We start from the raw sequence: 13,704 nt of genomic DNA, 5'->3' as shown, positions 1-13,704 counted from the left end.
AGATGGGCTCAACAAAATTGACAGACTGAAAAGACGTTGCTTGATCTGCTGGCTCGCAGTTTGGATGGTAGGGTCAGAGTTTGATGTAAACAACATCAAAGGAGGGATCCATTCTGCCTAGTATCAATAGTTAAGGCTGGTGGTGATTGTATAATGGTGTGGGCGATATTTTTTGGCACAGTGAGTATTATTTAAACTCCACAGCGTCCCTGAGTATTGTTGCTCACCATGTCCATCGCTGCATGACCACAGTGTATTCATCTTCTGATGACTGCTTCCAGCAGGATAACAGCACGTCACAAAGCTTAAACTTAAAGTGTCCCAACTTTTTTGGAAACAGTGTTGAATTTGCTAATGTCAGTGATTAATAACCATATTATAAATATTGGCATTAATAGGATTACTTTTAAACTATCATATCAACTTGGTGCTTTTTTAAACAAAGAGACGATGCTTGGTTAACTGGCAGAATTTAGACGTTTACTTGAGAAAGCCACTGAAAAACTGTGTTACTGGAGCTTGAGGTACAAACATCAAATGCTGCTGAGGACAAAGAGACAGTTAAAAAGTTCAAGAATGTATGCAGGACACGTTGGCGTGTTTTTATTGCAGAGAGCGAACTTCATCTGTAGGTCACTTTGAATATTTTATATAAACAGATCTGTTCATGGCACCACAGGGTTTTTTGGATATACTGTATGTTGCAGGTGTCTGTGCAGTATAATATATGAATGCATCAATGAGGAACGAGAAAAGCAGTTCAGCAGGTACAGTCGGTGCTTATGTTTGGAAACACAGCGGGGCAGGTTCGACTGGTGGAGGTTAAGAAAACAATTTAAAAAGAGGGTGCAGCCAATTCTGCTAAAACCATAACACAAATAGTTAAAGATTAGGAAAGATAAATATGTGCACACAATCAAACAGGCAGCATGTGTAGTTTTCTTATTATAGGTCACCACTCGCTTGGTTAGACTCCCAGATTGCTAAAGCAATGACATAACTGTCATATCCTCTATCACAGCTACAGGCACACATTTATTTTATACACACATACAAAGCCGGTACTTATTAGAGGCCAAACTGAAATACATAACCCATTCACATGCAGAATAAATGAACATCTGGTGGTGAGTAAGCACTATAAAATGTAACAATGTGGAACATTATATCTAAATTATAGGGTCTTTCATAGCTCAGACTGTTCTCTGATAGAGAAGAGTAAATTGGTAAACCACTCACAAGTTCATAACTTCCACCAGTAAAGGATTTCACTAGGAAGTATCAGTTTTGTCGAAAAAGATGTGATCCAGAAGTATTTAATGTCTGGGGACTCAAAAACACAAAAGAGACTGATGTTTAACCCCATAAGCACCCTGAATTTTTAAAATGTTCACATTAAGAACACTCCCACATTTGTTCTGTGACAGGGCCTCAGCAGTAAGGCCAAAATAATCAACTTTGGCAGAAGTTCGAGATAAAATAAGTAATCTTGTCCCCATCGCTGCGTTCGAGTGAGAGTTTTAAAACTGCTGCAAAAATACATTTCATTCTAACTAAACACAAGTGTATGTTTGACAGTAGATGTAATGGCTCTAACAGTGATTCAGTGACACTGACACATACCACTGGTCCTAAACCGTTTCTAAAAAAAGAAGGAGAAGCAGCACAACAATTCTGCACTCATTTAGTCATAGTAATACCAGCTGGAGCCATAATCATGCCACACTCTGGAACCTTCGAAAGAGGTTGGCAGGTTGACTTTTGATAACAGATATGACCTGATACTGCACCTCCAGTGTGGAAATAATCAAAACAACATAAGCTGATACAAGCTGACTGACTATAGTCTATTTATGGACCTAGATCCAAAATATTAGAACCTAAAAGACTCATAATGAACCTTGATATCTTCATTCCTTACTGTTAAAGAGTCATATCAAATAAAAATTGCATTAGAAACAACTTCGAGGACTTCACAGAATAAGATGGCTCATGATGACCAAGGCAAAAGTCAGAACATTATCCAGACTGGCTGACGTGAGGGGCCTCTTTATGGAGAGCTTTCAGAAAAGTCACTTTCTCAGTTTTATTTTTTGACATGCTTTCGTAATCGCTGTTAACGCCTCTTAGTTTCCTCAGAGCTCTCTCTCTGATAAGCGATGAACGTGGGATTAGTTCCTCTCTGTTAGTGACTGCTCATGTTTTTCTAGTTTCTAAAAGTAGAATGGGAGGCAGAGCCTTCAGCAATCAGGCCCCTCTACTCTGGAACCAGCTTCCTCCCAGTCCGGATTCAGGAAACAGACGCACTCTATACTTTTAGGATCAGGCTTTAAACTTTCCTTTTTTATTAAAGCTGATGTTAGACTTGGATCGGGTGACCCTGAACCATCTCTTAGCTTTTGCAGAACGTCCCATGATGCACTGAGCACTTCTTCACTCACCTCTTTTGATTCCTCAGATGTTTATACATTTCTCTACATGTTACTGGTCACTGCAGATGGCTGCCCCTCCCTGAGCCTGGCTCTGCTGGAAGTTTCTTCCTATTAAAAGTGAATTTTTCCTTCCCACTGTTGCAAAATGGTTACTCATGGGGGTCATGTGATAGCTGAGGTTTTCTTCAGAATACTGTACAGTATAAAGCACTTTGACGTTACTGTTGTTGTGATTTGGTGCTATATAAATAAACTCGATTCAGTTTCCTGGCAACAAGCCTTTCTGACTAGAGCAGCAATGTTCGAGCATATTAGTATTCATCCATAGCCCCTTCATTCATCCATGCATCTCAATTATGAAGTGACACCCACAATCTATGGATGATGTTAACCCACAGTATTTGTAGACGAGGAAGTGACTGCAGGAAACAGTGGACTGTCCGGTCAATATTTCAGGAGGATAAAAGATTCAGTGTGTGCTAAAGCAGTAATACTGGTTAAACAAATACTGAATACACAAAAGCTTTTCAGCGTCTAACCTCTCACCTTTAAATTTTCTTTCCTACAAGGAAAAAGAGGCTTTCCTGTTCATTCTAAATACAATCACTGAACGGCTGAGGAATGTGCCAAGCAGCTAGCACAGGTCCTCACTGACATCTTCAACCTGTCTCTGGAATAAGCCTTTATCCCATCCTGCTTGAAATCTGCCATAATCATCCCCATCCCCAAAAAAGTCACCCATAACCAGTCTCAATGACTTCCGCTCAATTGCACTAACCCCTGTCATCACTAAGTGTTTCGAGTAAGTGGTTCTGTGGCACACTGTAGCCTGCTACTACCCCTAATGCTCATTACGCTGCTCCTTGGACTTTAGCATGAACTCATGTCTGTGTTTAAATTGTCGGTGCTCAAACTGTCTGTCTGTGTCACTCCGGTATTGTGTATTTATTTTATTTGTATGGTTATTTTATTGTATAGCTTCTTAAAATGTGCTGATTATATGTGCACTTTTACGGAGCTGCTTTTAATCTTGCTATACTGTGTATAATGACGATAAAGGCTTTCAGCTTCAACTTCAGTCCACACGTGTCCTGAGCCCGAGCTGGCGGGCTGAAGCAGCTTGACAGTTTGTCACGTTCACACTTGGTTTGGCCACATCCTGAAATCTGTCACATCAGAGACACCAAAACATCTTTATGCCAAGTTAGGATGAACTTCCTCACAACTTTACTACACGATGTAATGAAACCATACAGAGGTTCTGTTAATAAAAATATCAGTTGACAAATAAAGGTTACATTCCAAATCTGGAGAGTTAGTGTTTGTTGATATTTCTATTACTCATACATCTACAGTCATGTGAAAAAACCCCACGCCCATCAGTTCTAAAGTTTGACATATAAGTACAATACTTTAGCTTGTAACACCACTTGAAATAATCAGTGAGGAGGAATTTGGTCCCACTCTTGTTTCAGTTCATTGAAGTTTGTGGGTATCCATTCATGCACAGCTTGCTTAAGGTTCCCCCACAGCATTTCAGTCAGTGTGATGTCTGACTTTAACTGGGTCATTGCAGCACCTTGATTCTGGTGATTTCTGGTATTCCTCTTTGGCATTGTGGTAAAATCCATCCGAAAGCTCCAGATGCCAATCTACCGAGAACATCTGCTTTGATAACTTAATCAAGTGTATTTGATTATCAGCTGCTACTTTCCCTATGGCAGCAGTAAGGGTATACTTAAATGTTCACACACCGCTTCTATTTTTTGGCTCAGCTTTTGCTAAATAAGTAATGACATGGTGTAAAATGCTATGTTTCCTGACTTTTAGAACCTGCTCAGTTTTACATGATTTCTTTATTATGTCTCTCACATGACTATAAGTGTTAGTTTCCACCTCGTGTGCAGCTAGCTTTCATGGAGGGGCAATCAGTTTATTCTATCAAGGTCAGTTTATTTAAACGCAAATACTGCCCTCACTGACTGTTAGCGCTCTAAACTTAATTTACTTTTTTTTTATCATATGTTTAACTTTTATGTAATCAGGCCAGACAGCCCTGAATAGTCTGCTTTATATGATAATCAGAACAATTCATGGAAGATTCAAATAAAATCGCATGTCTGCATGCATATTCATAAATAGTGTGGGTTTCATGTAACTATAAGGTTGGCAAAGAAAAGATAGAAGTCTTTGAAGGTTAAAACATTCAGCGGTCACTTCCACATTAGACACAAGCACACAATGGAGCAAATATTCATGTAATAAAATGAAGGTAATGGGGTACTGTGTGGCAGAGCAAATATGTGTGTGTTTGAGTGTGTGTGTGTTTACTTGGCCATTAAAAAAAACATGGTATGAAAGACACCCCAGAATGTGCTCAAGTACGCCAGAGCAGATGGTTAAACAAACTCAAGTCACATGACAGTCAGTTGGTTTTAAACACAACTAACTGCCTGGACCCACAGATCCAAAACCATGTGAACCATTACTGGGCCCGAGCACAGCAGAGGATACCAACACTCAGCTGCAGTTGGTCTGATTCAGATGGCTGATTTGGGGGAGTTTGATTCGTTTGGCATATCACTGATATTACTAATGTCACTAGCGTGGCTGTAGCTCAGGAGGTAGGTAGAGCAACCTTCTACTAATAGGGAGCTCTGTGATTTGCTCATTGGCTGCTCCAATCTCAATGCCAAACTGTGCTTGGGCAAGATGAACCCTAATTTGATGATGCATTCATTAGAGTAGGAAGGTTAGAGAGAAAACCCTTTGGCACAGAAAAAAGTGCCTCTATGAATGAAGCAAGTTATGCAAAGCACTTTGAGAGCTTAAGTAGAGTAGAACAGTGCAATATAAGAACCAGTCCATTACCTTCTGGTATTGTGGCAATACTGCTAACAACAGGTGAGTACTGACGTATCTGGAATCATATTAGCAGTCATTTAGTGTGGCTTTATACTTATAAGTTGAATATTTACTCTATTTTTAGTTTGATCTAGATTCAAGAAAATCTTGACTTTATAGCTGCTAAGTCCTGAAACAGGGTCACCAAAACATAACACACACACAAGCTCCAGAACTGCTTCTGCCTTCTCTGGGACTGAGGTCATTTAAGATGGTCTGAGATGAAGTGAAAAATTATCATATAGTCAGAATAATTATAATTAGAAATTATAAAAATCAAGCAACTTTAAAAGTTCAAGTCCTGTTTAAATTGTTCCCATTTTAAACAGCATTCCTGCATTTTCGGGAAGTGGCGTGTAAGATCATTCCTTGAGTAAATGCTCTTAGTTCACCCTGTTCATACTGTACACTCAGCATATACTGCAGCTGATAACATAACAGTGTTGAACTGGAGAAGAAGTTGTGGATAAGCTTAAATCACAGAACTGGAAAGATGTGAAGAGGCAAAGTGAAAATGTGATTGTTCGTATGGATGACTGCAGCTGGAAGTTCTGTAATAATCATGATGAACAGAGCAGGAGGACACGATGAAAGACGAGGAGACTCTGATGGAGGTTCACCACGCTCACGCTCATGGTTTGGCCATTTAGCTGAAGTCGTGTCATTAAAACTTAATGGTATTTTAATAAGGAGGTTTGCAGAGGCAGAGAGAGATGAAAGTTCATCTTTAAATATATTCATTTAAAAAAAGAAAGGAAAGTCCAACGGCAGTTACCATGACAACAGCACCCGTGAAGGCCCTTTGAGCCGCTGAGGTTACTGGAAAAGGACATTTGATTACAGGGACCTCTGACTCTGACGTGAGTTTATAATCAAAAAAGCGGATGATGATGTCATGGCAAAATTACTGATATGTTCCGTTTTTAATGGATACGATGTGAGAGGATATTGTTTAAATGTAACTTTAAGTGAGATGGTAAACAACAATGTGTCATTTCCTCCACAGTAGACTTGTCAAACATGAGGCCTGGAAGCCAGAATTGGCCAGAAAAGACTCCAATCCGGCCCGCTGAAACCAGTAATCACTTTATTTATTTTTATGTAATAAGTTGCAAGGCTTCGGGGTCCTGTGTGTTTGTGGCGTTACAAACAATTTTACAGCTCCCCCACACCAAAGTAAAAGTTCCTGTTTTCACCATCTACAACTGAAATTTCAGATTGTTTTAATGAGCTACCAGAATGTTTTCTGTAATTTTACACATGTATTTCTTACAATTTAAAGGCAAAGAGTCATGCTGACAGAATGACCTGACCACCAAACATCCCAGCTCCCAGTCTGATAATGCATAAATAGGAAATATCTCAATCCACTGAAGCTCCATAAAGAATCTGCTGGCAGTGCATAACCACCAGAAACATCAGATCTACAGTTTTTCTGGAACACAATGTTAAGTCTGTAGTTTTAATGTGGACGCTGATTGGTTTAAGATAATTTTTCCCCCAAATACAGAAAGAATCAGTTCTGTGTTATTAATGAGAAATAGATAATAGCATATTTTTGGTTGAAGTCCTCAGTGGAACAGATGAAGTGTATAAAGATGTCAGCATTTTTTGTTTTTCCCAAATTCATTTCAAATGATGTTTTTCAATTTAAATTAAATGTATGCCTCAGTACTTTAAATTATTATAAGGTTTGGCTGGTACAGATCTTAAATCTTTTTATTATCCTTTTATTACGTTATTTATATTGAGAGAATGTGTTCTCTAATTTAATCCAAAACATAAAAACACCCTGGGTAATGTTGTCACATGTCTCATAAAAACCAGCCACAAAATAATTATCCAGCCATCACAACACTTGGGCAAGCAACATACCCTATGTATGTAAAATGAGGCCATCCAGAAAACCAGCAACGTGCTTCACAAGCCTGAATATCAGCACTACCAGTAACATAACAAAATACATCCTGGTGTAAAATCAAAACTAGATGATTTAAAATATTCTTAGAGTCTAAACTACTGTGTGTGTGTCCGGATTCAAATTTGCAAAGCGCCAGATTTGATACAATTGTTCTGAACTTCACATGAAGTTTTTCATTTTCTACAGCAAAGATTAAAAAAAACAAACAAACTGTACTATACATATGCAGAGTCATGCACGCTACAAACTGACCCTTGCGATGTACACACAGGCCCTTTATCTGCAGATCACTTCTACTTTTGCTCGGTGACCTTGCATAAAAAAGATCACGCTGACTTCCTCTTTTAGTGCCACATCATCCTTATGCTGCTTTACCAATACACTTGTTTTTCACTTTTTCAATAATTACATCCTGGTATAAAAGTGGGGACAGCAAATTATATAATAATATTATATGAAACTATAAACTATACTATTTTATATGAAACACAGAGGGAGGAGAGGGGAGGGGCTGGAGCCGCATTTAATAACCAGCTTGCAAAACAAAACAAAATGAAAAACAAAACAAAACAAACAAACACAAAACCCACCAGACATTATGATATAGACTTTGCACCAATGTGTTTTCTAAATTCTATGGATAGTGTAGTGGTAAGACTACACACCTCTGGAGTGGGGGTTGCAAGTTTGATTCCCACCCGGTGTCCAGTAAGGGTCCCAGCTAGACCCCCCATGCTGGAAACAAGCCCTGCAGTGGCGCAGCTACGTCTGCAGCCTTTCCGCAGTTCAGTACACAAGCATTTCACTGCATGTTCATTATATGTTGTGCTGTGTATGTGACAAATAAAATTTGTATAAGCGAAAAGTGAGTGCGAGGGCCCTCGGTGCGCCCGCTTGCTGCTGCTGTTGTGCTCACACACAAACTGTTGAAAGGCGGGCAGCTTCCAAATAGTGCACATTTCATTCATAATGTTGTCAATCCAAGCCCATTATGTTAATTATTTTTTTCTGGGTTGTGCGAAATCCCAGAAAAAAACCCTATACAAACCGAATCTGTGCACTAAGGTTAGGTCTGTTAGGTTATGCTGTGGTGATTCTCGGGTCAGCGGATGGGTGTTGATACTGGAGTCCAAAATTATAACCAATGGACGATGGACAAGAAACCGTCAAAGTTAGCAGGTGCTGAGTTTAGAAAAAAAAGAGAAGAGGAGGAGAAACGACCAAAAGATAGAGGTAAGCAGATGTGTCATTGGATAATGGCAGGTATTATGTATAACATGTATCCTGAAACAAGATAACATTAATTATTAGTAGGGATAGTGAAAACTTCTGTTTACGTTTGTTAGCCATTTGGCTATGATAGTAAACAGTAGACAGACAACAGACACTGATGTGGCTTATTGAATCTTTTGGACTGTGTTCAGAACAATATTAATTAGCCATGAATTTGAAGAGCTGTGTTGTTGATTTGTCTCCTATTCTCAATGTATGACGAATGACCAGAGGGAGTGTTCGCCCAGGGCACCAAATGGGCTAAGACCGCCTCTGCAGCCCACCAGAAATGGACAACAGAAGACTGAAAAATTGTTGCAGTTTTCCCACAACATTCAGATACAATGCAGGTTTAAAGCCCCTCGGCATTGTTTTCATTGGTTCTCATGGAAGATAAGTGTCTCAAAAGGTAAACTTGGCTTTCAAAACACATACTAGCATAAGGCAAAAAATAAAACACAGAGAGCTTAAGCTGGCCTGATTACCACACCAACCAACAACAATCTGGTGGGGACTTGTGACTTCAGATGGTGTTTAAAAAAGATTACCAGATGGAAAGCAGGTGACAGGTGACAAATGGGAACTAAGGAGGCACCACTAGTGGGCGGGGCTTGCACAAGACCCACCTTTAGCCACCTTCAGTGGGAAAAGAAGAAGAAGAACAAGAAGAAGAAGAATACAAAAACTACAACTAAAAAGAGCATATAGAAGCAGCCCCAAACCGTGACAAAAACACGTTTCTGTTTTGTTTAATAACCCCTGTCCATGAAAGACCCCGGCCTTAAAGCTCTCCAACTACTTGGTGCCCTGTGCTGCAGTGTGGGACAGTATTTAAAGTCACTTACTGTAAGTGTGCAGGGTTTACACCTCGTGAGTCACTTGCAAAGGCCCTGGTTTGAAACTGCCCCAGGCCATTTGCTGGGTGTCTTCTCACAGCTGGCTTGTAGTAATAATAAAGGCCAAAAAGGCCCAAAACTCAAAACTTGAAAGCTAGGAAACTAACCAGGACCACAGAACTAGGAACTGTAATGAGCACGGAGGAGACACACAGCACTGAAGGTATACAGCGCAACAAAGGGCAGAGGAAAACACAGGGTTTAAATACACAAGGGATTAACCAGGGAATCATTAAAGAAAACCAGAACATGAATATTAATAATAAAAAAAAACACAAACATGGAGTCACCAGATGTCGGACCATGACAGATCAGTTAATTATTTTACTACTATCTACTCTTTCAAGAATTAAAAAAAAACAAAACAAAATACAATAATTTGGTCTGCAGTCAGCTGAAACAACTAACTGACCTTCAAAGTAAGAGAAAGGTAGTTGTGAGTAGCTTGTAACAGAGATCAACTGATCAAATTCACCATTCTTGTAGGAACTGGGCATGCTGATGATTTAGAGGAAGACATTATTTAATTTAGTTTGGAAAGCTTGACAGAAGAGAAAAAATATAAATAAATATCAACAGTTATTAAAGTTGCTGTACTTAATGAAAGGCCCGCGGGAATCCTGTGAATATGTTTTCTCTAATAATTATACATTTTTATTTGTTCAGTAATAATTAAAATTTTCACTTGAACATACTATAGTGTCAATAAAAACTTAAATGATTGGTAAAAAATGGCACCCAATCCCTACAGTGGAAGTGGAAGGACTAAATGGTTTTAGATGCCATGAAAAAGTGTAAAAGTGTGTTTTTGCCTCGAAGTTGAGGAAACCGCTGCTTCTCATATCAAATGACTGCGGTCGGTTGAAACAACCTGTGTATTGTCTTAATATCCCTCCGCCAACGTAACAGAAAACTAAATCTGCCGCACATGCGCACATTCGATGAGTGTGCGCAGCACGTGGACGTTCGCGCGCACTCATCGAATGTCAGCTTTATGACGTATCGAGAACCCAACAGTTCAAACTGTAGACAAACTTTCGGCGTGAAGAAGCTTCATAATCAGATACTCGGAAATAATTTGAACAACGTGCAGTTTGCAATTGTGCTAAACGGTAAAGACATGACAGAATTTAATTCAGTGAACAGAGGGAAATCTGTGGAAATCGTTTCGTTGCTTCAACCGGATAAGGTAAAAAAAAAAAAAAACAAAGCAAAAGAAAAAAACAAGAACGAAAGAAAGAAAGAAGAACAATCTGCAGACAAAATGATAATCACTATCTTTGGTGGTTTTGCCACTGTCCACTTAACTTTAGCATTTTTGTATAAATTACTTTTATTCCTGATAAAATAACCTTCAGTACATTGCTATATCAAATAATATGTGATGTCAAATTGTTAATATACTGTATATTGTTAGTGTGACATATCACACATATATTTTTGTGTTATCAGTTGTTGGATTTCATTAGTGAACTGTAGTGCAAAGCATTTAACAGTGACGATTTTAAATCCCATTGCAGAACATTTTGTTATTGTGTCAAAGATTCCTAAAAACCTGACTGCCTTTTCTTTCTAGATGTTGGAGGAAATGGGAACACTGGATTGCAGGCATTTGAAACTGCCTCTTCTGACCCTGGAAAATCTTGGAAAAGTCATCACCCCCTATGTGAAAGATGTTTCACAGGAGTAAGTCACACATTTAAAGCCATCAAGCTTACAAGCAGCAAAAATGATCACTAATACACACATATACTCTGGTTAAAGGTTTGTTTTGCTCAACTGTTTATCTTTGTTTTTTCATCTTTTAGTCAGTGGGCGTCTTTAGCCGATGGTGACCCTGGATCAAAAGTTGTCATTCTCTTGTCCAGCATGTGCCATGCGGTTATAGAAGAAATAAGCGCCTTGGTCCTGGAGGTTGTAGAACCTCAGGTTCTTGCCAAGGGGCACAATCATGCAAGTGGAGATAAGGTAAGTTTGCAGGATGGGTGCAGCTGCTGCAGAGTAACAGAAAATAATATTCAAGCCAGCTTCAGAAACACCCTTCATCACTGTTTTGGTGAAGCCCTATCCATGGCACAAGGTAAGTCCTACAACTCGGATATATTAGTAAAGCTGTTTTCAGCAGAAATTACTAAAAAAGTCAACACGTCGCTGGCTCGTATCACAGGGCCAGCTCCTACCCCAAAAACTCATGACTCAGTGACAGGTATGAGCATTATACAAATGGTGTATAATGTGACTGAGATTTTTGAATGCATCTTGAATATCAGCCGAAAAATCACAGACAGGGCATCTGACAGCATGACATGCTCAGACTCTAATTGCAAGCAGATTTGCTGTCTAGATGTGGAGGAGGAGGAAGATGCAGAAATCCCACAAATAAGTGACTGTTCCTTAGAGAATTCACTGTGCATGGATAATCTGAGTCCTCCTCCAACTCCAGAGCTCCCTAAGTATTCAGAAACATTTGTCCCTTCAGCATTGATTTTAGCCTACCAGGAGAATTCTTCACCAAGTCTGGAGTCTCCTGACTGTCCAGTCAACATGACCTTTCTTACTGTGCTTCTTGCTAAGTTAGTCGACCATATTGCATCAAAAACCAGAAGATCCATACTAAACGTGGACCTGGTTGCATTATTGGGTGGTGTAACAATGAGGGCTGAAAAAGAACTGGATTCCATTCCCCCACCAAGTGTTGAAAACCTGCACATCCCCATCTATAAAAAGCTGTGCAAGGTGTTTGGATCCAAATACTTGTTGCAGGCTGCCATGGAATCTGGTGACGAAGCATTTGAGATTGCTGTTTCAGAGGTTTTAGTGTCACAGCTCCAGAAATCTTTAGTAAGGTCAAAGAATTCTGGGACCATATGGAGAGTTGTCAAGGATGGTAAACTTTCTCCAGTGCGTGAGATTCCAACACCAGAGTCCCCCACTGAAGAAAGTAATGAACCAAAAATACCCCTGCCTTCAAACACATCACCGGCCAGTACTCTCAAGAAGAGTACTGGCTGGTTTTCTCGTCTGTTCAACACGCTCAATAGAGCCCTGGACAGTGACATTCACAGACTTGACTATACAGTGACAAACCCACCCGTCTGGACAAACCCTGTTCTGTAATTTTTATCTTGAAAACTGATCTGAGGCTCATTTCTCAAGATAAAAATAAATGCAATGTAGGGCTTGTTAAAATACCTTTTAGAAAGTTAAGTTGACAAAGGAGATCTGGAATTTTAAAAAGACCTACAAACAATCCTCTTTTCAAAAAGTTGGGACATGTGCAACTATTTAAAAATAGTGCACAGATAATGATTATTGGACACATAAGCTGTAATGTTAAATGTAATACATTGGATAATTAAAAAAATACTAATTTGCTTTCTTCAAAACACAAGGTAAGACAAGAGTACACTAACCATCTGTCTGTCACTGGCCAGTTGTTCATATCTGACTGTGTCCATCCTAAATTAGCTCAGCTTGTTTAAACTAGTGTCCAGAATACTTTTGTCATCTGAATGAGTGTACCAACTTTTTGGAAAGAAGGTTCTCTTTTCCATCACCCCCAACCGGTCGCGGCAGATGGCCGCCCCTCCCTGAACCTGGTTCTGCCGAAGGTTTCTTCCTGTTAAAAGGGAGTTTTTCCTTCCCACTGTCGCCACGTGCTTGTTCATAGGGGATCATCTGATTGTTGGAGGGTTTTTTGTAGGGTCTTTGCCTATGGTGCTATATCTCTATAACATCGTACTGAATTCTAAGCACCATAGTGGTTCTGTGGGTGTTCACCAGAGGAAGGTTTTGGAGTATTTTGCTCCCTCAGCCGCTCTCTGGTGTTCACCCTGTGTTCCTGGCTTTCCTCCAGATTCTCCTATTGGAAATTCCAAATTTAAAAAACAAAAAACAATTGGAAAATAAAAGACAAAAACAACTGAAAAAAACATGGATCTGTTGTTGTTTTTTCTCTGACTATTTTAAAGCTTTTAGGCTGCTGCATGTTTTAATTACTGTGAATAGGCTCTGATTTGAGTGGAGATGCAGTGTGCTCAGCACCACTCAAACATGCTTGTAGACGTTTTTTTCACCATTTCACAATTATTCTGTTTGTTATTAATTAAAAAAGTAAATAATAAGCTAACAGTTATAGCAGTATTGTGCAGAAGTCTTGAACTACCCCAGTTTTTTTATAGAAACATAAACACACATACATAGTTACAATGCTATTATGTTGTGATACATTGTGAGACACCATTGTAATCTGACATTCCATCCTATACTATGACATTGT

At 39.3% G+C, this 13,704-nt stretch overlaps 1 protein-coding gene across 1 annotated transcript; it reads left to right on the top strand.

Annotated features, from left to right (window-relative positions):
- Nucleotides 1-10,378: 10,378 nt before the first annotated feature.
- On the top strand, nucleotides 10,379-13,357 carry LOC102077859 (uncharacterized). Its single transcript, XM_013273057.3, has 3 exons — nucleotides 10,379-10,614; nucleotides 11,002-11,111; nucleotides 11,234-13,357. Exons 1-3 carry the CDS (start codon nucleotides 10,420-10,422, stop codon nucleotides 12,540-12,542), a joined length of 1,614 nt encoding a protein of 537 aa, XP_013128511.3. The 5' UTR covers nucleotides 10,379-10,419; the 3' UTR covers nucleotides 12,543-13,357.
- The last annotated feature ends 347 nt before the right edge of the window (nucleotides 13,358-13,704 follow it).

This window comes from Oreochromis niloticus, linkage group LG6, assembly GCF_001858045.2.
Source record: "Oreochromis niloticus isolate F11D_XX linkage group LG6, O_niloticus_UMD_NMBU, whole genome shotgun sequence".
Lineage (NCBI taxonomy): Eukaryota > Metazoa > Chordata > Actinopteri > Cichliformes > Cichlidae > Oreochromis > Oreochromis niloticus.
Note: the sequence above shows the minus strand (reverse complement) of the source record. Positions and strands in the feature narration are given on the sequence as shown.